Raw genomic sequence first — 24,209 nt, forward strand, 5'->3', positions numbered from 1 at the left:
GACCCCTCTGCAGGGCTGCTTCTCCTCCACAGGCCGCTGCCCCCACGCCCCTCCAAGCTATGAATCCTCCCCCCACCCCGCCACGGTGCTGACTGCTCCTTGGATGCAGCTCTGGACACGTGGGGGTCTGGGTCCTGCCCGAGGTCCCCTGGCACTCCTGCCAGCCTGAGGGACGACCAGCTCCACCCCACTCACCTGCTTAAAAATCCTGCTGTAGAGAACGGCGCACAGAGGAGAGCTGTAGGTCGTGGTCTTATCCCCGGCTCTCCCAGGGCCCTCGGTCTCCAAGTACCCTTTGAGGATCCCAATCTGTAGGTGAGGAGAGGGGCCGGCAGCTGGGCAGTCAGAAGGGCTCTGCCCTTGGTGACTGGCCCCCGGGAGAAACTGCCAATAAATTAAAACATTAAGACATCTGTGACTGCATGCAGAGCTGAGCCCAGAGAGGCCTCTTGGCTCCTCGGCCTGCCTGCTGATACCCCTCACGCCTACTCCTTGGGAGTCCAATGTCCCTTATGATTCCTGAGAAGCTTAAAGCCTCAATCTGGTGTCCTCTCCTCCGGGGAGCCTTCTCTGACCACACTCTGTGCTCCAAGAAGCACGTGGCATGCATCTCCATCCCAGCACAGAGCATTTTCTACTGGCATTCTCCATTCTCCTTCTACCTCCTAGGTTCCTTGGGGGAGGGGCCAGCGTCTAGTGAAGGCCTTCTTGGCTCCCGTGGCGGGGGGCGGGGCTTGCTCCCTCCTGCACAGCACTCACCGAATAGGTGCTACAGATGAGACTGTTTTCACTCTTGTGGAAGTAGATGCTGGTGATGGGGCAGTTTCCCAGGGCGAAAAGCTTCCCGCAAAAGGACTGGAGGCATATGTAGTCCTGCATGTCCCACACCCGGATATTCTGGGGGGGTGAGAAACGGGCAAAGAGGCTGAGGGTGGGCCCTCGGGGAGGCAGCAGGCGCCTGAGGCCTTGGGGTGTGAAGAGGGCCCGTGGCACACGGCGCCAGCACTCCTGACACACACCCACCGACTGCATGGACGCCAACCGTGCCACGGAGATGCTGTTCTTAAGCTCCGATGAGGAAACCGAGGCTCCCTCTGCACCCCCTCCGCCCCCGCTACCCAGAGCCTTCCCCCAGGGCCTCCACCCTGCTGGATCAGCTGCCACTCAACTGCTGAGGAGGAAGACCGAGCAAGACAGCACGAGCCCCTGCAGACCCTCACAGGCTCCCCCCAGCCTGCCTCAACTAGAGCCAGGACCACACAGCGGCACCGACAGGGTCCCCACAGCAGCCCCCTCGAGTTCATCCCAAGTTGAGGAACCCATGGAAGTCCCTAGAGGCCTCACGGAATCCCTCCGGGATGCTCCTTGCTTGGAGACATCAGCAGTAAGCAGGAAAGGGCGTGACTCCAATCCATACCCTGCCTCTGCCCATTGCTACTGTGAGGATTTAGGCCAGACTGTCCTGGTCCCCCGCCCCTCCAGCCTCAGATCCTTCAGCAGAGGCCATGACACCCAATTCTCGGGGCTACTGAGAGAATTCCAGATAATAACAAGTGCGGGCTGTATTGGGGAGGGTGGCTTAGGTGACCCGAGGGTCCTGCCAACTCTCAATCTACTGATTCCCAGAAGACACAAACGTGTGCCCTGAAGGACGACACCTGGCACCATTGGCTGCACCCGCACATTGGCCAGCACAGCTGAGCAGCCCCGCGGATGGGGTGGTACCCTGAACCAATCAATGCAGAGGCGCAAAGTGACAGGCCTGGAACTAGGGAGTCCCGGGTGCTGGAGAAGGTCCGGTCAGGCCCTGAGAGCCAGGGCAGCCGAGAAGGGGTCACTAGGAGAGCTGGGGTGCAAGTCTGGGTCTGGGGGCAGGGGAAAGGACAGGAGAGTGGCTCGCACATATTGCACACCTACCATGTGCCAGCCACGACACTGCTGCTTTACCGCCAGTCCTGCTCTAAAGCTCTCAACGACCCATCCTATGGATGAGGGGAACTGAGGCTCAGAAAAGGGAAGGGCCTTGCCCAGGACCACAGAGTAAGAAGCCAGGCTGGGCTACATGGGAACCCAGCTCTGGGGGACCGCTCGGAGTGGGGTGCAGGCCTCTACCAGGGGCTGTCAGAGACCCCCTCATGGTGACTCCAGCTGGGGCAGCCCCCTCTGCGCCCGAGGCCAGGTGTGGAACCATGGGCAGGGAGGTCACACCATCCCCCTGGGCCTCAGGCTGCCGCCAACTGCCGGCCCCCGGCCTGGCCGAGCTAGATGGCTATCCCAGGGCCAGCGTCTCTGTCGGGAGCAGGAACTGTGTGAGTGGAAGAGCTGTGCTCCATGAGGCCAGCACCTTGTCCTTGGAGACGCTGAGGAGGATGCCGCTGTTCTTGCTGTTCACGAGGATGTGCGTCACGGAAGTCTGGTGCCCCTTCAGCACCCACACAGGCTTTTTTGAGAAGAGGGGGTTCCACAGGCGGATGAGGGGGTCATAGCCACCGGTCACTGGGGTCAAAAGAACAGGTGTCAACCACGAGGGTCCTATGCTGGGACCGTCTCCTGGGACCAGGCCTTGGACCCCAGGCAGGTGTGGCAGATGGGAGGTTGGGGTTATAATCCGCCCCTTTGCCACTCCTCCCCCATGACCTCCCCCATCAGGCCAAGAAGAACCTGTGTCACCACACCGCCCCAGGTGCCCACGGGCAGGGACCAGAGTGGCAGGACAGGAGCCCAGACAGAGGCTGGACTCTGCAGGGCCTCCTCTCAGCTCTGACAGTCCCCACGTCCCCAGGGGACTTCACCCCAGTTCTACCAGGCCTGGGGCTTCTGGGGGACATGAAGATGACTTACCCACTAAGTTCTTATCTGGACAGTAATCAAAGCAAAGAATCCCTTTTCTTAAGTTCAGCACTGAAAACCTACAACAGCAAAGGGGGAAGGCTGTAGGCTGGGAGCGACAGCCCCAGGGGAGCCTCTGAGGCTGGAGGAGCTGGAGGCAGGCCCGCAGGGAGGCCAGGGAGGAGCCACTACCTCTCTACCCAAGGAAAGGAGCAGCCCCAGAAACCCTGTCCAGGGCTCGCCCTGCAGCCAAGTCGGAGCTGAGCACCATAGGCAGGGTGGCTGCCATGGGTCTCAGCCCCAAACCAGCAGCTCAGCGACGAGGCGCCCACCTCTTACCACCGTAATACATTTAACTAATCTTGATCCTCGCTTCAACCATACTGAGACAGGCGTCCCCCCACCCATGACACAGATTTTTAAAAAGAAGGGGATTCCAAGGGCCAGGGGAAGGCAAGCTCCCAGGTGCTGTGCCCCTGCCTGCTCTGTGCTGGTTCCGGTGCTGGGTACTGTCTCATGCATCACCTTACCCCTCACATAACCCTAGAGACTGTCATCAGCCCTGTGCTCCAGTGAGGATACGGAAAGCAGAAACTAAGGAGTTTGCCCAAGGCCATGAAGCTGGCAAGATGGGGGTGTCAGGATTGAGACCCAGGGTGTGCGTGGCAGGAAGAGGCGGCAGGCTCAGTGACCAGTGTTCCAGGAAAGGAACAGGTGCAGCCGGGTAGATGGGGCTCAGGAGGGCCAGGGTGAGCCAGACAGGAGTTTCAGGAAAGTCAGGCCCGAGAGTACTGGAAGCTCTGTGCCTTTGCACGTGCTCTTCCATCTTATCCATACATCCTGCCCTGCCAGCTCCTACTCAAACTCCCCCTTCAAAACTCAACTCAGAGGCCCCCATTGCAGGGTACCCCAGCCCTCTAACGCAGCATGCCTTCCACTGAAGTGCCCCTGAACTGGCTCCTGTGCCACTCCCCGGGTGCCTAACGCAGTTGCCCAGGGGTCATCCTGGAGGCTCCCTTGCCAGCATTCCCATTATCCAGCTGGGCCCCGAACCCTTGTTGCCTGCATCTGACCACAGACTTGGCCTTTGCTCAGTTCAAGCCCCCTTCATCTCTGCATCAGCCTCCCAGCAGGTGTCTTAACCTCCAGTCTTGCTCCCACTCCAAATCTACTCTCCCTTCCACTGCCAGAAAGATTCCTCAAAAAACTGAAACTTCAAGAAGAGCATATCAAATACATGTTTTTCATTTATTGTCAAACCAGATACATCTTCCTCCATGCATACATGCACAGAGAAATCTTCGGGAAGAATGGTCACTAGAAGTTATTTCAGGCTGATTCACTCACTCATGCAACAAAGATTTACTGGCATCTACACCCTTCCAGGATTACCAGGGGCATAGATAAGATGCCCCTGCCTTCATGGAGTTTTCCTTCAGAGGGAAACAGTAGGAGCAAGTAAATGAACAGAAAGACAAAGGAGATGGACATTTGCATGTTGTGGCAGGTCCTGCAGGGAAATAAACAGGTGGTTTTGATAGGGTAGCTGGAGGAGACCAGTCTGCAGATGGCTGCTCTGCAGAGAGGGGACTGGAATGTCAGAGGGGACACAGGGAAGAAGGCCATGGCAAGCAGTTCAGGTGGCTTCGACTCGGTGGTGGGGGCAGAAGTGAGAGAAGAGGGGGAAAGCAGGGAGAAAGCAGAGGTCAGTCCACACACCCAGCAAGGGTCCCTCCACCTCCACCCCGGCTCTTCCCCTCAGATTCGCTGCTGGCTGCCAACACCTGAAGAATTCAGCTCGGGCCCACAGTGCCTCGGAAGCTGAGGCTGACTCTAGAGGCAGAGTTTGAGGGTGACAATGCCAGACCCCACCTGTGGAGGCCATGCCTTAAGAGGTCCTTATCGAGAACTAAAGACTAGCAAGCAGTCAATGGTGCCACCTGTTGGCTAGCAGGTGTACTGCATGCAGACAACCCAAAGGGTCTGCGTGCTCTTTTGTGTGTAAATACATTCTCCAGCCTGCCCCCAAAGTATATCTCAAATGCCTCCATCTCATCGCCACTGGCCGATTCCAGGCCACCATCATAGGTAGCCTGAATTATTACAATGGCGTCATCACCGGAGTCCCCATCTGCACACCTGCCCGCTCCACTTGCAACAGAGCAGCCGGAAGGATGTCCCTCCACATCAGACCACACCATTCCTGTACTCAAAATCTAAAAACTTGTTAATATCTCTTAGCAAATAATTGTAAAAAGATATGTTAGAGACAAGTGGAGAAACTCGGGCTAGGTACTAGTGATACTAAAATAGTATTTTCTCTACTTCTGTGTGTTTAAAATTTTTAGTAACGAAAATGTTTTAAAAAATAAAAACAGAAGAAACAAGGACATACCAGGCAGAAAGGAGCAATTCAAAGGCCCCAGGGCAGGAGCATGCCTGAACCACTAGGGGGCCACAAGGAGGCTGGAGTAGGAAGGTAGAAGAGGTGAGATTAGGAAGGCAACAGGGACAGACCACAGAGAGGTGAACCTGTGATGTCCACCTGCCACTGAGACCCAGTAAATAAATAAAACAAGAAGCTGAATGAAACACGTATCACAGACATGCGGTAATACTACCACCAAAGCAGAGAGATGAGCCTCTGCTGCAAGTCAGCTCCAGGCAAAATCCGACTGCACTGCCTCACTCAAGGTCTGGAAGCCTCAACTGAAGCTCCCCCACGGCTTCGGGCCTTCTCCGGGCCCTCCCCGCCCAGCCAGCAGCTAGTTCCTGGGCTTGGGTGGGGACATGCGCAGAGGGCTCTGGCTAACAAGACGCTGGAGGTACAGTGAGGCTTGGGACATGTCCCTCACTCAAAGGTCTCAGGTTTCCAGTCTGTAAAATGAGAAGCTGAACCAAATTAGCCCTACCATCCCAAGATCAAATTTCCTTCTGGAAAACAACCAGGACAGGAAGGGACAGACAGAGATGGGGTCGAAATGGCCCTCAGGCTTCCCGCTATGCCTCACCCAGCTGCTCCCCCAACACAGGCTCAAATCTCCTGCTGTTCCCCCAAGAAGACAGGGGGGTGGTACAGCTCATGGTTTAACCTGCCCAGTAGTAAACGTCACAGACCCAAAAGGTCCAGGGGGTAAAGACCTGCCACAGGAGGGAAACTGCAGAGGCAGGAGGGAAAAAAAATCCCTCAGGAGAAAATACCTACAGTGAAATGCTCACTGAAAGACACACATGAGGGTCGCCTGGGTGCCTCAGTTGGTTAAGTGTCAGACTCTTGATTTCAGCTCAGGTCGTGATTTCAGGGTCATGAGATCGAGCCCTGCGTCAGCGTGGAGCCTGCTTAAGATTCTCCCTCTCCCTCTGCCCCGCCTCACCCTCTCTCTCTAAAATATTACATAAAAATTAAAAAATAATTTTTAAAAAGTGAGACATTTGAGAACGGAGTGAGACAGTGGGGGTTGGGCAAGAGAAGGATTACGGCTTTATTTATAATGTTTTAATTTTTTACAGGGTCAACCTATGTATGTAGACTTACTAGTGTGACTAATCACTGATTAGGAAGAAAGGAATGGAGGGAAGGAGGGAAGGAAGGGACGGAGGGACGAAGGGAGGGACGGAGAATAAAATTCACTCTGGGGTAGTGGAACTTGGAATAAAGGAGAGAGATTAGAACCATACCCAAAGAGTAAGTGCTGCCAACTACTGGCCGTACAGCACAAAGAGCAGTCGGCCCTGGCGTGAGGGGGAGAAGCCCTGCTATCACCCCTTCTACAGATGAGGCCGCTGAGTGAGGGGCACAGAGGTAAAGCAACCCACATTCGTTCCTCCCTTCAGAAAATCTTTTTCTGACTGCCTGCTTACACTGTGTTCCAGCTTCTGTGCTGAGGTTTGCATATACATTGGTGGATAAAAGAGCCTTGTTATATTTTTGCTGCTGGTAGCAATGATTAAAACCATACTCCGTAAAAGTTCTCGTAACAGGAAAAAAAATTGTAACTGTGCCGATGGATGCTGCCTAGACTTATTGTGGTGGTTATTTGGCAATATACACAAATACCAAATCATTATGTGGCACACCTGAAACTAAGATGGTGGTATAGGTCAATTATATCTTAATTTAAAAAAATAGACGACAGAGCCCATGTGCTGATTGCCACTCCACACCGTTGGCCCACAGGACACACACTGCTCCCTCGGACCCAGTGAGAGCCACAGGATGTCGCTGTCCCCCACTCTCAGCAGGGATGGCCACAGGGGGCTGAGGTGAAGCCAGACCCCCCGACGCACCGTCATGTCGTCCCCCTCCCAGCACCCCCCACTCCAGCCTGGGGAGAGGCGCTCCTTACTTGGGGTTCTCTGGAGCTTTGGATGGCAACAGGGTCAGCACCAGAGAGGATTTCTCAATGGCCGAGCAGGAGGCCACCGTGTTCATCTGGGGGATGAACTTGACCTGCTGGCACCAGTTGGGATGGAGAGCCTGGGAAGACAGCGGCAGCGGTAGGGGCTGGCAGGGCCAGGAGGTCAGTACGTCGAATGCTCTCTAGTGATCGCAGCTCTGACACGGCGACACGGCCCCCTGATCCTAGCCCAGTCTTGGGCCACCACTTGTCAGTGAGACAGGTGAAAAGCACCCAGCTCTGCTATCACGGGAAGTCTGGTTTATAAGCTAGAAGACAGGCTAGGTCGGGCCCATGTGACAGCACTGTCTGCCACCCCACCCCGCACAGGTGGAAAGATGGATTGGAGTCAGCCGGGCCCGCAGTCCCTCTTATCCACAGGGAGCCCTGTCACGGAGGAAAGAGGAGCCTCCCCGCCCACCACTGCCCTCCATGTTTCAGGACATGATTTGGAGTGTGTGCGAATGTTGTCTGGTGCAACTCGAGCAACGAAGGCTGAGACCAGACGTCAAGGGGGCGGTCTGACTGCACAGGCTCTGAATTCTCTCTCTAGCTCTGGCTCTGCGCTTTGGCCCTGTACTTGGCCTCCCAATCCGGGGATTCTCCTCTTCAGGGCAGGAAGGGAGGGGGATGTTGGGCACTGGGCCGGGTTTTGCATGCACTGCCTCACTGAGTGCCTCTCACAGTGAAGACACCGAATTCAGGGCACCGAACGGAACATGGGACACTGAGCAACTGAGGTAGAAAACCGAGCCCAAGATGAGATTCCCACAGACGGTGCAGAAAAAGGTATTCGTGAGTGACTCTCCCTGAGAGGGTCCCAGGGAGACCCCAAGTGCCTGTCCTCAGGGGCTGCCAATCCCATGAGGGCGACGGGATGAGAAAGCAAGGGGCAGACGACACAAAGTTGGGAGGCGGTAAGCTGTGACAATGTGATTTACAGTAAGAAATGTATATTTGGTCTTCATGACCATTTCTGGCACAGAGCTCCTAAAACCCCTAGAATTTCCTAAGTGATGAGACAAAGGTATCTTAATATTCATTAACAAACCCCTTTCAACCACACCTGAGTTTACATTAATGGGGTGATTTTTGGAAAGCCCCTAAGGATGGGGACTGGTGGCCAGGGGAACCAACCATGAGACTGGAGGGCTGGAACTTTCAATCCCACCCCCCTGGCCCCTGGGGAGAGGAGTTGCAGGTTGAATTGATGGCCAATGGCTAATGATTTAATCAATCATATCTATGCAATGAAACTCCATAAAAACCCAAAAGGACAGGGTTCAGAGAGCCTCTGGGCTGGTGAACGTGTGGAGGTGTGGGGTGAGCCTTGTACCCAGAGATGGCCGGGAAGTTCTGTCCCCCCCTTCCCCACACCTTGCCCTACTCATCTCCTCCCTCTGGCTGTTCCTGAGTTGTATCTTATAATAAACCAGTGATCTAGCAAGTAAATATTTCTCTGAGTTCTGCGAGACACTCTAGCGAATTAATCAAACCCAAAGAGAGGGTCATGGGAACCTCTGATTTATAACCGATGGGTCAGAAGCACAGATGACTACCTGCACTTGTGACTGGCCTCCAGTGGGGGGGGGGGCAGTCTTGTGGGACTGACCCTCAACCTGTAGGATCTGACGCTTTCCCCAGGGTAGATAGTGTCAGAACTGAGTTGAATTGTAGGTCACCCAGCTAGGTCCAAGAATTGCAGGGCAATGTGGGGAAAACACATTGTCCTTGGTGTCAGAATCCTATAAGCGCTGCTGCGTGAAGGGATACAGGCAGGGGCAGGCAGTGGGGCTGGTCCAGGCTGGCTGGCGAGGGCCCCGAAGGAAGCAGAGAAAGGGGCATACAGGAAGCTAGGGAAGAGGACAGAGTGTGACAAGGCCCTGAGGCGGGAAAAGGCTTGGGGTGTTCAGAGAACAGCACGATTGCCGGCGTCTCTGTGGCAGAGTAAATGAGAAGAAGAAACGGAGCCGAGGCCAATGGGGAACAGGCCAGGGGCCAGGTCATCTCATGTCCTGATGGTCACGGTAAGCACTTGAGATTCTGTCCAAAAGCGATGAGAAGCTACTGGGCGATTTTGAGCAAAGGACTGACGTGGCTGTTTCTAGCTGCTCATTCCTCTGGCTGCAGAATGGAGTAAAGCACGGCATGGAGAAAGGAAGTGTAGAAACAGCTAGAAGCCACTGCAGCCATCCAGGTGTCTGCCAGGACCGGCCTTGAGCAATGGAGGTTGTTAGAGAGACGAGCCATGCAGACAAGCCGCAGGGTCCACCAGCTGCCTCCATCCTGCTCCCAGTGACCAAGCCCCAGGGCCTAACACCGAACCCAGGGGAAAATCCACTTTCTGCATTGATTTTTGAGTGGTGCATGTGTACAGATAATTACCACAGTAATGGGCCAAGGAAAGATACAACGTACCTTCAGCTGGTAACTCCTGTACAAAGGGGACTTCTCATTTAGGAGCTTCCGTGCAGAAACTCTGGTCCAGTGGTCTGATCAGGGAGAAAACCGAGGTCCACGTCACCAGCTCCCCGCCCTTGCCAGACCAGCAAAACCCCAGAGGACACCTTGAGTTGGTCTGCAACTCCTGTAGGTCTCAAAAGGCTTTTCCATCCAAATGCTCGTTCAAGATTTACCATGTTCTGGTGGGTTCGGTGGGGTGAACTCAACACCCAGAACACAGACCCAGGCAGATAAATGCTGCTGGCCAGATCCCCTGTGGTGGTGCACGGGGAGCCAGCCCCAAATCTCAGGGTCCCCGCTCTCGCCCGCATGTGGCAATCTGCACGAGGTGACTCTCATTGAGGGAGGTCCAGCTCTGCTGCAGTGGAGAATCAACTGAGACCCCAGGCTCTACTCTTTCTTTTTTTTTTTTTTTTTTAAGATTTTATTTATTTGACAGAGAAAGAGAGAGAGAGCACAAGCAGGGGGAGCAGCAGAGGGAGAGGGAGAAACAGACTCCCCGCTGAGCAGGGAGCCTGATGCCGATGCCGGGCTCAATCCCAGAACCCCAGGATCATGATCTGAGCCAAAGGCAGCTGCTTAACCCACTGAGCCACCCAGGCACCCCTCTACTCTTTCTGGAAAGGATCATTTGGAAGTTTACCATCATGCTTCAAACGACATGCCCCACCTTGCCCAGCAAACACAAGTTCCAAGAAGAAGATTCCAGCGAGCATGCCTAGAGCAACCGCCCTAAACACAGCCTGGCCTCTGCGGCATTTAGAGTCTCCCGGCCTCCAAAAACCTCCTATGGCCAGCCACTGGGCCCAGAAGCCTCCAGGGAAAGGCCCCTGGCACAAGCAGAAAGATTTGACACAGACAGATGGAGCCAGCGGTGACGGGGACAAGCCTGGGTCTGCCTGCAGAGCAGGCTTTAAAGAGGTAGGTCAGAAGGATTGGGACAATCTGGGCTCGAGTCTGAGAGAAACTCCCAAGTAAAACAGAGAAAAGACGGGGGACCTAGGGGCTTATGCCAAGCATTTTACTGCTGCAAAGTCACCAGCCCCATCTTGCAAGAAAGTCCCGAGGGGCGGAGTGTTGCTGAAGTGGGGCGTGGCCTGCATGGGCCCTTAGCCAGGGCTGCACTGCAAACACGTTTGTCTGTCTGCCTCTCCCATGAGGCCGGGGGAGCCCCAGGAGGTCAGAGGAGGTAGTCACCAGGCCCTTACTGTGTGCCTCACACTGCACACTCTCCTTCCACCTTATAGAAAAGCCATGAACTGAGTCTGCTCGTCCCGGTTTAATAAGGGAACTGAGGTACAGAGAGGTTAAGCAAGTGGCTCCAGGTCACACACAGCTGGTCTGTCCAACTCCTCCCGAGTCAACACAGGTGGGCCCACCTTCGTGTGGGACCCGGCCTTCAGGCAGCATGTGGCATGGAAGGTCTCCTTCCTACACTCCAGCTTCACCTGCCCCTGCTCCGATCTCCCGTCCAACACGCAGTTCAAAGACCACGGCAACCTCCCCTGCCGGTGCCCTGGGTGGCGCGGCATGACCACAGCCAGGCAGCCGACTCGGTGGGGCAGGGCCGGGCAGGCACCAGGGGCAGCGGCTGATGAGGCCGCAATGGAGCCGGTGCCAGCCCACTGCCGGATCCGGGGCGGGATCCGTTTTCCATCCGGCCAGTGTGGGGAGTGTTGCCCTGTCAAGCTCGGCAGGAGGGATCACCAGGGCCCGGGAGCGCTTGAAGAATGTCCTGCTCAGAAACTCTGCCTAGAAGCCCAAGGGGCTGCTCTGGTGTCCTGGAGGACAGCCTGCGGGCTGGGGCCCCTGGTAGTGGGGCCTCCTCTAGAGGGCTATGAAGCAACCTAGAGGCCTGACACTGTACCGAAGGCTCGATCCTGGACTGGGTCCGGCTCAGCTGAGTCCCCAACAGCCCCAGGCCCCAGAGCGCGGATCCAGTGCCCTTGGCAGAGCAGCCCGAACAGTACCCTGCAGCAGTTAGTCAGTTTGGGGTACAGCCCAGCAAGGGGCTAAGGTTCAGTCTCCGGGGCAGACTGCCTGCTTCAGGCCACTCACCCTGGGGGGCCCATGCAAATGCTTCACCCCCAAAAGCACCCTTCCTCCTCTCTTAATGGACCGTCACAGCAGCGGCTCCCTCCTGGCAGTGGCTGAGGACTGTAGGAGGTGACGTGCCCAAAGCATGCCCCACACAAGTGTGCAAGACATGTCACCGTGCTTACACAGGTTCATATCCGCGTTCGGCCAGGCTCTCCCGCAGGCCTTGCTTCACCCCCAGCCACCCAAAGGCAGCTCCAGCCAAGGAGAGCGAGCCCTCATCACAACCGTGGAGAGAGGTAGCGCTGTCATCCCGAGACCCCGAGGGGGTGAGTGGCTTCCCAGGGGTCACACAGCAGGCACAGGTTCACACTTGCTGGGATGAGCAGGGTCCTGCAGCCCCTCCGCTCCCCCTCACCTGTGCAAGCTCCCACTTTCACAGACATTGCACCTCTCCTCAGCCCCCTCTGGCTCCCGCTGTCCCCTCATCAGCCCCTGCCCCACAGGCCGCTCTGAGCTAAGCACACGGCTGCGCGGCTGCCTGGGCTTCCGAAGAAGCAGGGGCTCCTGAGCTGGGAGGCGGGAGAGAGAAGAGCTCCTCAGGGCAGGGCCATCTCCCTCCCTCCACCATCAATTCCCCAGCATCTTAGCTACCCCATTTGGAGGTCCTGGGAAGGATTCGGGGGTTGAACAAGCCGAGGGTCACATTGTCCGAGGTGAAGACGATGACGTTGCCTTTGGTGTCCCCATAGCAGAACACACCTCTGTGATAGTCAGACCTGAGGGGAGGTGGAGACAGAAGAGGCTGGGCTGGGCACACCAGCTGCAACCCTCACCCTCCCAGCGTCCAGTGACCTTCCTCCCCCTGGGACCGAGAGCAGTTCCCACACGACCTTCCAGCCTTGCCATCAACAGCTGACAAACATGGGCCCACCCGCCCAGATCCAGATCATCGGTGAACCAGGTCCAAAAGAAATCATTATTTTCTTTTAAAACCCAAACAAATGAGTCCCTGGTCCTCTGGACGCTCATTATCAACTCACCCCTACCGATGGACCATGACATTCCCAGAGTCCTCGGCCTTGGCAGGACAAGCCTCTGCCAGGATTCGATGGCTGACTTGCTCGGGCATGAGAGGAAGAGGGACGGATGACTGAGTGACCCCCCAGGAGGGGCAGCTTGGTGAAGAGGACACAGGCACACAGAGCGGGAATCTTTCCAGGGCTGTTTCCAGAGAGGTTTCTGGGAGTCCTAACCCTGCTGAGTGCTGTGGCTGCCAAGACCGTGCGCCGCTCTCCCCTGAGACTCACCAGTAGTCCATGGCCAGGACACAGCTGTCCAGGTCAATGAAGGTGAAGGCCCGGGCACAGTTATGGTTGCTAATATCAAAAAACTCTGGGGAAGAGACAGAAGGGGAGGCATGCACGGAGCCCAAGCCCACGTCCCAGGCCTTGGGGGTCTCTGGTGACAACACGCAGCATCTGCTTACCAGCTACAGCACCCCCAGAGGACTCTAACCCGTGCCCACGGTTGGCTCGGTGACAGGTCCCTCCAAGTGCAAATGCATGCCTCCCAACGGCCGAGCGCAGGCCCGGGGAGCCGTCAGGGACTCACCTATCTTCTGGTCCGTAGATGCAACCGCAATCAGGTTCATGTTATAGAGACACACCATGTCGATGACCCACATCTGCAGGTTATAGAGCTGCTGGATCTGGTTAAGCTGGCCAGAGGAAGAGCAGAGATCTGAGCTGGGGAGGCTTGTCCGACAGAGCACGCCAAGAGCATGGGACCCCATGAACCCTCTCCTGCCACCCAAAGCCCTGAAGGCATCCATAGACCTGGTATGAAGCCCAGTGCTCCCACCAACTACTGATGGGGCCTTGGAGAAGTTCCCTGACCTCTCTGAGTCTCAGTTTTCACATCAAATGGGCTTAAAGAACACCCATCCTCACAACCCCTTTTTAGCGCATTTGACATGCTCATCAAAGTTTTAAGATTTTTTAAAGATTTTATTTATTTGAGAGAGAGAGGGCAAAAGCAAGAGAGAGAGTCGCAGAGGGAGAAGCAGACTCCCCAATGAGCACGGAGCCTGCCTGACACAGGGGCCTGATCCTAGGACCCTGAGATCATGACCTCAGCTGAAGTCACTTAACCGAGGGAGCCACGCTGGTGCCCCACTCACCGAAGTTTTGAATGTGCATGGTTTGTAATCCCAGGCTCTATTTCCAAGCCACATCTATGGATGTGTTCCCACGTGCTCACAGAGAAGTGTGTGTGAGGGCGGGCCCTGCCACACTGCTGTGATGGCAACAGGCCACAGACTGCCTGCAAAAAGAGCTGATATAAACCCACACCACAGGACACGACGCAGACATTACAAACGTGGGAGGTGTGCACGTGTCACAGAGAGTCGCCAAGCTGTATTATTAAATGAAAAGGCAAGGTGGAAAGCAGCACTATCATGTGCTACCATGTGTATAATTAAAAAGAAAAGGGTGGGGGATGTATGTACCTCTTCTAACCACAGAAGAGCACCCCAAAACTGGTCATTGCCTCCAGGAGAGAATTAGGGTCTGGGAGAGGGAGGATGACCATTGTATTCGCTTTTGCTTGTTTTGTCTGAATCTTGTTTACCATCTGCAGGTGTCACCTACGGGTGTCAAGTGACTTATGAACAAGACATCGTCCCGCCAGGTTGGAGGGTGCCTTTCCGCGCTCTGCTGCCTGCCTCACGTAACACCCCTGCAGATGGAATCTGAGCGGGCATGCCAGGCTCCAGGTGGGGGACGCCACACACAAAGGCACGTCAGCAGGAATGGGCGTTGGCGTCCAGGGAAAAGAGGAGGCCAGCCCAGCGGGCGCAGGAGCAGAGAGGATGGGAGAGGAGTTCGGGGTGACCAGCAAAGGAACTTGTATTTTACTCCCTGAACGAGGCCTCAAACTGGGAACTGAGGAAGCAGGGAGGAGTACCATGTGAAACAGCAGGGAGGGGAGGCTTTCTGGCAGCTCCTCCAGGTGGGTATGCAGAAGGGCTGGCAAAGGCCGGGGCAGGGAGGGGACCATTCCATCAGAACTCAAACACACTGAGAGCACAGAGGCTTGTGCCGGTGGCTGGGAAGTGAGGACAATGGGCCAGGCCCCCTGGGGCCTCTACCCCACACACAGCTGAGGGGATGGTAACCCCCATCACCTCCATGTTCCTCCCCGAAGCCCAGGGCCCTAGGGAGTTTCAGTGATTTGTCCAAGGCTGCACAACTGGGAAGTGAAGCCCAGTCCCCCATCCCCCAAACTCCAGGGTTTTCCATCTGCATGACCACGGCATGCGGTGGATGTTCATGGAAGGTGCCTGGTGGATCACCCTGGCCAACATCTATTTGCCCAAGCAGCCCCTCGAGGAGGAATGCTGGGCCTTCCGGGGAGCCTCCCTCTGTCCTCCTCAACCCTCCCAGACTTGGTCTCTGAGGGGCGCTGAGGTGACCAAGTAGCAGCCGTAACCAACATTACATAGTTCAGGCTATAATGTGCCCCCCCACACAACAGCATCAACAGAGAAAAAGAGGGTGGAGGGTGCCAGAACCCCTAGCCTCGGGAACTCGGGTGTGAGTGCCCCTTGGTCCTGGGCTACCAAGTACACCCAAGAGAGTCACTGGACCTCCACGGACCTAAGCTGTCTCCCTAGGCAACTGAGAGGGGACGAGCCAGAACCCTCCAGCCCCACGGGATGCCCCCCAATACACTATGAAACACTGCTGTTTCACAGACTTATGAAAGCCTTCCTGCCGCTGGCAGCCTTCTCAGTAAGCCTTCCTTCTCTGGGCAGCTGTGCCTTCCTCACTTGCTGGACGATTCTGGACTGGCCTGGCAACACTAAGTGCACAGCCAGCTTTTCTGAGTGTTTTCTCACTTACCACACTTGGCCAGGAGCTGACAGCACAGACAATGATGACAACGGCTTGTATTTGTCTGGCACTCGCTGTGGGCCTTGTCCTACTCTGAGTACCACACGGGTATTCTTATGTCATTAAATCCTCCCAACAGCCTGAGGTGGTTATGATGACCCAATTTGACAAATGAGGAAACTGAGGCACAGAGCGCTATATACTAACTGTCTAAGGTCACAGAGCTGGAAAGGGCAGTGTCAGGTTCTAAGGTGGGCTCCAGAACCCACACTCACAACTACTGTGATTTTCCGCCCGGTCCACGTAAAGGATTCGAATCAGCAGCACTTGGTGATGGAGTGGTTGTGACAGGGAAAGGAGAGGGGGCTTAGCTCTAACGCAGGAACCTTGGTGGGTGATGACATCACTCACTGAGATGGAGCCCAGGGGAAGTAAGCCCGGTGGCCAGGGAGGGCTACAGTGACATTCTGTTTGGACAAACTGGGTGTAAGGCGTCTGTTGGACATCCAAGTAGAATGGATACCCAGATGTCATCCTGCTTACAGAAGAGAAATGTGAGGGTCCCGGTCCCACAGTGAAGCCAGAACCTGGCCCCAGGAGCAGCGACTGCGGTCACTTAGACCATGAACCCCAAGACTGAGCTCATTCTGGGTCCGGGTCACCTTCACTATTGGGGTACAAAGGCAAAGGCTCTCCAACCACCCCATGTGTGCTCCATGGGTCGGCCCCCCTCACCCTAAAGGAGTTAAGCAGCGAGAAGGCCTCAGACCAGATCTGCAGGATCCCGTCCTTGGTGACAGTCAGGAGATGCCCCGTCTTCTTGAACCGCTGGCTTAAAAACTGCACCTTCACAATCTCGCATCCATGGTTCCTGTGGAAGGTGACAGGAGAGAGAAGGACTCAAACAGAAACGGAATGAAGACTACAGAGGAGGAAGGGGAGAGCAAGCAAGGGGAGCTCCCCTCACAGGTGTGCACGCTTGCGCAATGCGTGGCTCTGCCAGGCAGGTTTCTACCGTTATCAGCAGTGGTCAAAGAAAAAGAGACCTAAAGAGGCCGCTGGTATGAGACAGGGCTCCACAAGCAGTAGGCTTCTCCTATCACACAGCCAGTCAGCTTTCTCGTGATGGGACGGGGTCAGAGAGGCAGAGAACAGAGGTCTTTTGCAAACCTTCTTTTATGAGAAAAATGGTCTACAGGAAGCAAGTGGAGGGAGGCTTGCAACTGAAACCATAATAACAGGTTCTGGCAACTCAGGGTAGAGAAGGGAGTATAACCCAAGCACGAGATAAAAGTGGACGAGGGACAATGTATCCAACAGAACCCCATGTACCTGACTCCTCATCTCCAAGGCCAGGCCTTGAGCACAGCAAACGGCTCCCGCGACAGGCCTGGCCTCGCAGGAAGCCACCATGTACCCTTCCCAGCCAGCTACAGTGATGCCTTCTTTCCCGCCCCGAGTTGGCTAAGCTGGCAGGCTGGCTACTATAGGGAGTGCCATTTTGACTTCTGGACACAGCACAGCACACATTCTCCCACCTGATGATCCCACACCTGCGGCCCCCAGCAGGGCAGGTAATGTCACCTCACCTCACAGGGACCCAGGGATAAGCATTTGCCTGGAGTTATGTCCTGACTACGGGCAGAGCTCAAACTAGAACCTAGGCACCTCAATCCCTACTCCAGCTGGAGCCCTTTCCAAATGTCACTGGGGATACCATGTGACCTGTGGCCGAAGGCTAACCCACACCACTGTGAAATTCTATCTCCGAACCAGTCTCAGCAAAAGAGCGGGTGAGGGTGTGTCTGGACACAGCTCCTCTCTCTCCCCCACCCATGGCCCACAGCGCTGCCCGGTCTGCCCTCAAGCATCACTCTCAGGGCCACCTGTCGCATCAGGGCCACGGGACTCTGAGGGGTCAATACGACAGGTGAGAGCCATGAGAAGTGCAGGGAGCCCTTGGGAGGTGTTACCCCACAAGGCCAGCACCTCCACCTGCTAGACTGCTTCAGCATCCCGGAGATGGATGTTCAGGGATCTTGGCCCAGCCTCAGGAAAGGGGAGCCAACTTTTAAGACAACCCTTTCATGAAGGTAATTAAATAGTACTTGGCTATTTTCTCTGCCAAGTTGGAAATGCTCTCTGGGTTTGAAGGTTGAGCAAATAAATAGGGGAAAATAAGGACAGGCTTCTTGACATTTTTGGTTCTGGCCCTTTAAGCACCCTTGGGAATCTAAATGTCCCAAGGAAACAGAAAGACCCATAAAGGCTTGGCCACATCAAGCAAAGTTTTCAGGTCATGATGTGTGGTTATAAAATCCTGCCCTGCTCATATTTATTGCCTATTCCTCAGTTGAATCTTGACCAAAATTGTTTTAGTTGCCCTTTCTGGTTTTCATTATACCATCTCCCTGAATCTCCAGGTGCTCCAGGGCAGAGACGGCTTCTGGTTTATGGTCTTTCCCACAGCCTGTTCTGGGGGTGGTCCCAAGGACAGTCCCAGCCACAGCCACTCCCAAGCAGGCCACAAATGCCGGTCACCAAACATCGGACCACAGGACCCGGCTCCCTGGCCCGGCCACCTGCACTGGGCAGGAGGTGCACAAACCCCCAGGTGGTCTCCGGGAAAGGAACTCGGCCAGTCCACAGGAGGGCTCCTTGTTCTTAGGGAGTTCAGTGGGGTGGGGGCAGACAGAGCCAAGGCACAGAAAGAAGATGAGGTGACGGTCCGGATGGCACGGTGGGGAGGAGCCACGAGGAGGAGCAAACAGGCAGGTCAGGAGGGAGTCAAGGCACATACAGAGCCACATGCCCCAGGAGTGACCAGTGCCCGTTCCTAAGGCCTGGTGTGGCCTCCAGGAGCAGTTTCCAGTGATGGCTTTTACTCCCTGCCATGTGAGCTATCTGTGCCCTGTGGATGAAACCCCCAGGCCCACTCAGCACCAGCTCTGGGAGGAAGCAAGAGCAGCATTGGATGCTGCAGGGAGGGTCAGAACACAGCAAACCCACCACTCTCATGTGACCTCTCTGAACCTCTGTTTACTTGTCTGTAAAGTGGGAACACATCACGCCTTAATGCTCAGGCTCGTCTACAGGGTTGAGAGGCTGAAATGAGCCTTGGTGGCCCCAAAAGAGTGGCTTAGGGACTTAGGGAGGGGCACTCACTGCAGGGCCAGCCCCTGCCTTGTTCCCACCGCCCCTTCCGTCCAGGGAGAGGCTCCTTACAGGGGGATGATCTTCATGGGAAGGTGGAAGCGCAGGCGGTACTGGCTCGTCCGCATCCTTTCCTTTCTCTGGAACTCCCGCATCATGTAATCCACGTACTTCTGCTGCCTCGGGAAGAAACGCAAGGCAGGACAGCGTTGGCCAGGCCGTCAGAGCCCTGGGCTGTGGGAACCCATGCCTGGCTTCCAGTTCCTTCCCCATCTTTCCCAGCCCCTTCCAAGGGGCTCTCTGGCTGCTGCTTCCTGGGGCTGGCCAAGGGGAGTAGCCAAGCCCCCGAGCTGTTCTGGGATCTGGGATGTGTGAAGGGCCTAACGGCAAGTACATAGCAGCACCTCCCTCCTTAACGCGTTTCTGTAATGCTAAATACATCTCCATATGATCAACACATCCAGCATCCTGTCTGAATCTCTTTATTCACCCCCCACTTTATGGATAATAAGACTGAGGCCCATAAAAGTAGAGACGAGTTGTCCCAGCTCATATAACAAGTTAACAGCAGGGGAAGACCCAGAGGCCAGGCCGCAAGGGCAACTCTAGAATCTGCTGATGCCTCATGAAGGCCAAAACAGGCCACTGTATGAGCCTATAAGGGGAGTTATTAAGATCATTGTGTAGATAGCAGAGAATTCTGGAAACATGTTTATGTAGAATATTAAGAGAACTGAAAGAAAAAGAATATATGCCTAAGCCAAGGGGAGGAATGACAGTAGTTAACACACGGGTTCCTGAAGCAGGCTCCCCACGTCTGAAGACTAGCTCAGCTGCTAACTAGCTCTGTCACTCTGGGCAAGTTCCTTAACGTCCTCATGCCTCAGTTCCCCAATCTGTCAAATTAAGTAAGTAACAACACCTACCCTGCAGGATTCCTGTGAAGTTTAAGTAAAACAATACAATAAGTGCTTAGTATAATGTCTGGTGTAAAGGCTAGTTATCATTGTTGGAATCGCTGTGTCAATACGTCAGGCTATTTTTTTGTACTTTTCTGTACCCTTTTGTGTTCCATATCCTTAAATGGTAGGTCTGCTCATCATAGAACATACAGAATCAGGAAAAAAATATCTGCTCTAACCCTGGCATTTTTGGATTGAACAGCCACAGGTCTGTCCGTTGGCTGAGTGACCAGAAAGGGCCGAGAGATGGTTGTGGCACCTGCTGGGACTGAATGGGAGGCTGGTGTGCAGGGGAGCCAGCTGGTGGGTGGGCGGTGCCCTCCCTGCTCACCGCTGCACGCTGGGGGGCCTCATGCAAAGGTCACTGACATTTGTCACACACTCTCCCCCAGGAGAAGAATGAGCTGCAATGAGCCCCGCTTACAGAAGTCTCAGGAGGGTTCCCTCTACCCAGCAAGCACCCCAGAACCCACAGGAGGCTTTCCGATACCTTGACCACCTCCCCATACTCAACCCTCCGCGTGCTCTACGGATCAGCCACGGGGACCCTTCAGCCTCCCTCCAGCTACGGGGGGGCAGCAGGGGCACCCTCCTCACCCAGGTGACGGAGCCATTGCAGTCTGTGTCCACCTTCAAAAACAGCGCCTCTAACACCTCATCTGACGTGCTGCTCAGAATCTTCTTCACGGCCTTAATGAAACCCTTCATGTCCAGCACTTCAAAACAGAAGAAAGAACATCACCCACATCATGGCAAGTCCCTGGCCCCGTCAGCAGCCGCAGGGTTCTCGGGTGTTGGGCACGGAGGGAGGGCACCCAGAGAATCACGTTTGCTGCATTGTCCCTTGAATCTCATCTATCTGTTTGGCATTCAATCAGCCTGCAAATGCTGGCTGCATGCTGTCTACACCGGAGCGCTGCGCTGGCCCCACAGCCCTGCTGGGTGAGGGGATGCTAAAAAGATCACATCCCATTTCTGAACAAGTAAGACAGGCCAGGCATTGAGACAAAGAAAACTGACAAAAACTAAGAAAGAAAAGAAAAAAGAAAAGAAAAGAAAAGAAAAGAAAAGAGAGAAAGAAAGAAAGAAAGAAAGAAAGAAAAGAAAGAAAGAAGAAGGAAGGAAGGAGAAAGAAATAGAAAGAAAGAAAGAAAGAAAGAAAGAAAGAAAGAAAGAAAGAAAGAAAGAAAGGAAAGAAAGAAAGAAAGAAAGAAAGAAAGAAAGAAAGAAAGAAAGAAAGAAAGAAAGAAAGAAAGAAAGAAAGAAAGAAAAGAAAGAAAGAAGAAAGAGGAAGGGAGGGAGGGAGGGAGGCAGAACTAATAATGGCAACAAAGGCATAAATTAATTCAAATATACAAAGAGAGAGGTGAAGTTTGTGTTTTAAAGGCAGTTGAGGGACACCTGGGTGGTTCAGTCAGTTAAGCATCTGCTTTCAGCTCAGGTCATGATCCCAGGGTGCTGGGTTTGAGCCCAGCATTGGGCTCCCTGCTCAGGGGCAGTCTGCTTCTCCGTCTCCCTCTGCCTCTCCCTCTGCCCACTTGGGCTCACTCTCTCACTCTCACTCTCTCTCTCAAATAAATAAATAAAATCTTTTTAAAAAATTAATAAATAAAGGGGCGCCTGGGTGGCACAGTCGTTAAGCGTCTGCCTTCGGCTCAGGGCATGATCCCAGCATTCTGGGATAAAGCCCCACATCAGGCTCCTCCGCTAAGAGCCTGCTTCTTCCTCTCCCACTCCCCCTGCTTGTGTTCCCTCTCTCGCTGGCTGTCTCTGTCACATAAATAAATAAAAATCTTTAAAAAAATTAAGGGCAATTAAAATGCCAACTTTGGCTGGAGGGGAAGTTGGGGAGGGGAGAAGAGCAGAGGGTAGGGATACTCTCCCCATGCTGGGTTTTGTGACTATAAGGGAATCTGTCTGCCAATGGGCCAATATCCCCGCCTACATTTTTTTTTTTTATAATCACAGTCTATAAAAAGTGCTTCTAAAGTCCCCTCCAAATATCTGGAATCTTCACCAGTCTGAAGGCTGTGCATTTCCTGGCTCTGCTCAGACCTCACCTCCCACTGCCATCCCCTTCATTCCTGCCTCCAGCCATAATGTCCCCACACTGTTTCTCACACCACCAGGCATACTCCCACCCCAGGGCCTTTGCACCATCTGGTCCCCTCCACAGGGAAGCCTTCCCGGGGAATATCTAGGGAGGCCCCCTACCCCACCACCCGGCTCCACTGTTGCTCTTGACCTTCCTTGTCACCACTCCAGCCTGTGAGCTCTGTGAGTGCAGGCTGAGCCTGTGCCCTCCGTGACTGGGTCCTTGGCACAGGGCACACGCTTGTTCCCTGAATGCTGCTGTTGGCGCTAGGACGTGGATGCGATGATATTGGGTGTTTCTCTACATTTATTCACACTGACCATTTAATGAGAGGGACTCGTGAGGAAACTGGTGAGGTCATGCACCCAAGGTCACGGGGTGGCGCCCAAGGCTGACCCCGGCAACCTGGTCCTTCCACGTTAAGAGTCAGGTGTCAGTCGGATGGCAGTCCATGACACGGAGCCTTCCCTTTGGGAGGGAGCCAGAAGCCAAAGAGCCTTTGTGCAGCGCTGAATGAACAAATCCCTCTCAAGAGGGATACGTAATATGGAATATGGAAAAAAATAATATGTAAAGATGCATATTATTTTACCGCTGAATTACACTTGGTGAACTCTCTAACCACCTTTCCCTGAGCCTCTGAGCTTAGCCAGCTGTTCTACACTTGTTTTTTAAAAGAGCGAGAACAAACGCAAGTGGGGCGGGGGGGGGGGGGTGTGCAGAGGGAAAGGGAGAGGGAGATTCTTAAGCAGGCTCCACACCCAGCACAGAGCCCAACATGGGGCCCAATCTCACGACCCGTGACTATTGCCCCTTCTAGCTCAGAAGATAAAGGGGTGTTGTGATAGCCAACTCTTCCCAGCCTGGGTGGTCCCGGGCCCCTTCCTCAGGAGACAAAGGTCCACCCTCACTCCCACCCTCCTCTCTTCTGCCTGCACCTCCACCCCCACCCCCCACCCCCATACGTTCTCTCCAGCACCCAGCACTGGACACCCCCTCTGCCCACCCCTCCCTGACTTGTGCCCACCCACCCTCCTCAGCCACCAGAGACCTCAGACCCTTCCTTGCCTTAGGGGCCTCCTGCCTTCAAGCAGTGACCCCACTGGTCACTCTGGTCTCCTTCAGGCTCCGTTGCCTGCCCTGTCCTGTCATTCAGTATTGTGCCTCAACTCTTGTCATCACTGTCCCCTTGCTTTTCTGACACTCTTTTTGAGTGACCTCACGTATTCACCCATCTCTGCTAATGGCGTCACCTCTAGCCAGTCACCCAGGCTGAGGACCTGAGGGGGGTTTCCAGTGTCCTCCCTCCGGAAACCTCACAAGAATCCTGCGGTCCAGGGGCGCCTGGGTAGCGCAGTCGTTAAGCGTCTGCCTTTGGCTCAGGGCGTGATCCTGGCGTTCCGGGATCGAGTCCCACATCAGGCTCCTGGGCTGGGAGCCTGCTTCTTTCTCTCCCTCTCCCCTGCTGTGTTCCTTCTCTCGCTGGCTGTCTCTCTGTCACATAAATAAATAAAATCTTTAAAAAAAAAAAAAAAAGAATCCTGCGGTCCAGGAACACCTGGGGAGCTCAGTCGGTTAAGTGTCTGCCTTCAGCTCAGGTTGTGATCCCAGGGTCCTGGGATCAAGCTCCACATCGGGCTCCCTGCTCAGTGGGGAGCCTGCTTCTCCCTCTCCCTCTGCTGCTCCCCCTGCTTCTGTGTGCTCTCTCTGTATCAAATAAATAAATATAATCTTAAAAAAAAAAAAGAATCCTGTGGTCCTAGAGGAACGGTACTGTCATTCTTCCCATCTTACAGATGAGGACACAGAGGCACGGAGAGGTTTAGGATTTGCCAAGAACGCACAATGGCACCAGGAGGATTTGAAACCAGAAGCCTTCCTTTGTCTCCACTATAATGTCCACTATACCCTCTGTATGGTGGTCACGTGGGGAGCCAGTCCCCCCTGGCCAAGACACTCACCTTTCTCCAGCAGTTCTAGATGTGTCACCTCCCTGTCAGACCCACTACTGGGGCTCAGGGCCCCTCCTGACCCGAATGCACCCACATCATCTGTGGTTGCCTCCCTCCCAGCCTTGCCCCAGGACATCCCTCCTCCTCCCAGCGCAGCAACACCCCTACACCTCTCCTCTGCTGAGAACTGCCCTCCCCTCCTCCTCCTGGGAAACTCCCATGTCACCTTTCTCTTTCTTTGTAATGCTAAGATGTAGGATTATGGACTATTTACCTCTACTTTTTTATATACTTACAAACATTTTTTAAATAAATGCAGTATTTAAAATATTTAAGAAGAAAATATTTCCTAGCCTCCCTGCCATTGGGGTTGGGGTGGAGGGAGGGACATGTGTGTGCCCCACAGTGCTTGCCTTCCTACA

General features: G+C 54.6%; 1 protein-coding gene across 1 annotated transcript in view; it reads right to left on the minus strand.

Moving 5' to 3' along the window:
- Positions 1 to 24,209, minus strand: part of EFCAB8 (EF-hand calcium binding domain 8) — a 57,953-nt gene that overhangs the window by 27,647 nt on the left and 6,097 nt on the right. Inside the window, 12 exon segments of the mRNA XM_087853659.1 lie at positions 196 to 309; positions 760 to 897; positions 2,345 to 2,496; positions 2,842 to 2,909; positions 7,176 to 7,306; positions 9,645 to 9,718; positions 12,381 to 12,505; positions 13,037 to 13,121; positions 13,341 to 13,446; positions 16,361 to 16,496; positions 18,851 to 18,954; positions 20,338 to 20,456. Of these exon segments, the coding sequence (XP_087709785.1) occupies positions 196 to 309; positions 760 to 897; positions 2,345 to 2,496; positions 2,842 to 2,909; positions 7,176 to 7,306; positions 9,645 to 9,718; positions 12,381 to 12,505; positions 13,037 to 13,121; positions 13,341 to 13,446; positions 16,361 to 16,496; positions 18,851 to 18,954; positions 20,338 to 20,456 (1,352 nt within the window).

The sequence above is a fragment of the Ursus americanus genome, chromosome 22 (assembly GCF_024610735.1).
Source record: "Ursus americanus isolate L20-20 chromosome 22, mUrsAme1.1.p, whole genome shotgun sequence".
In the NCBI taxonomy this organism is placed as follows: domain Eukaryota; kingdom Metazoa; phylum Chordata; class Mammalia; order Carnivora; family Ursidae; genus Ursus; species Ursus americanus.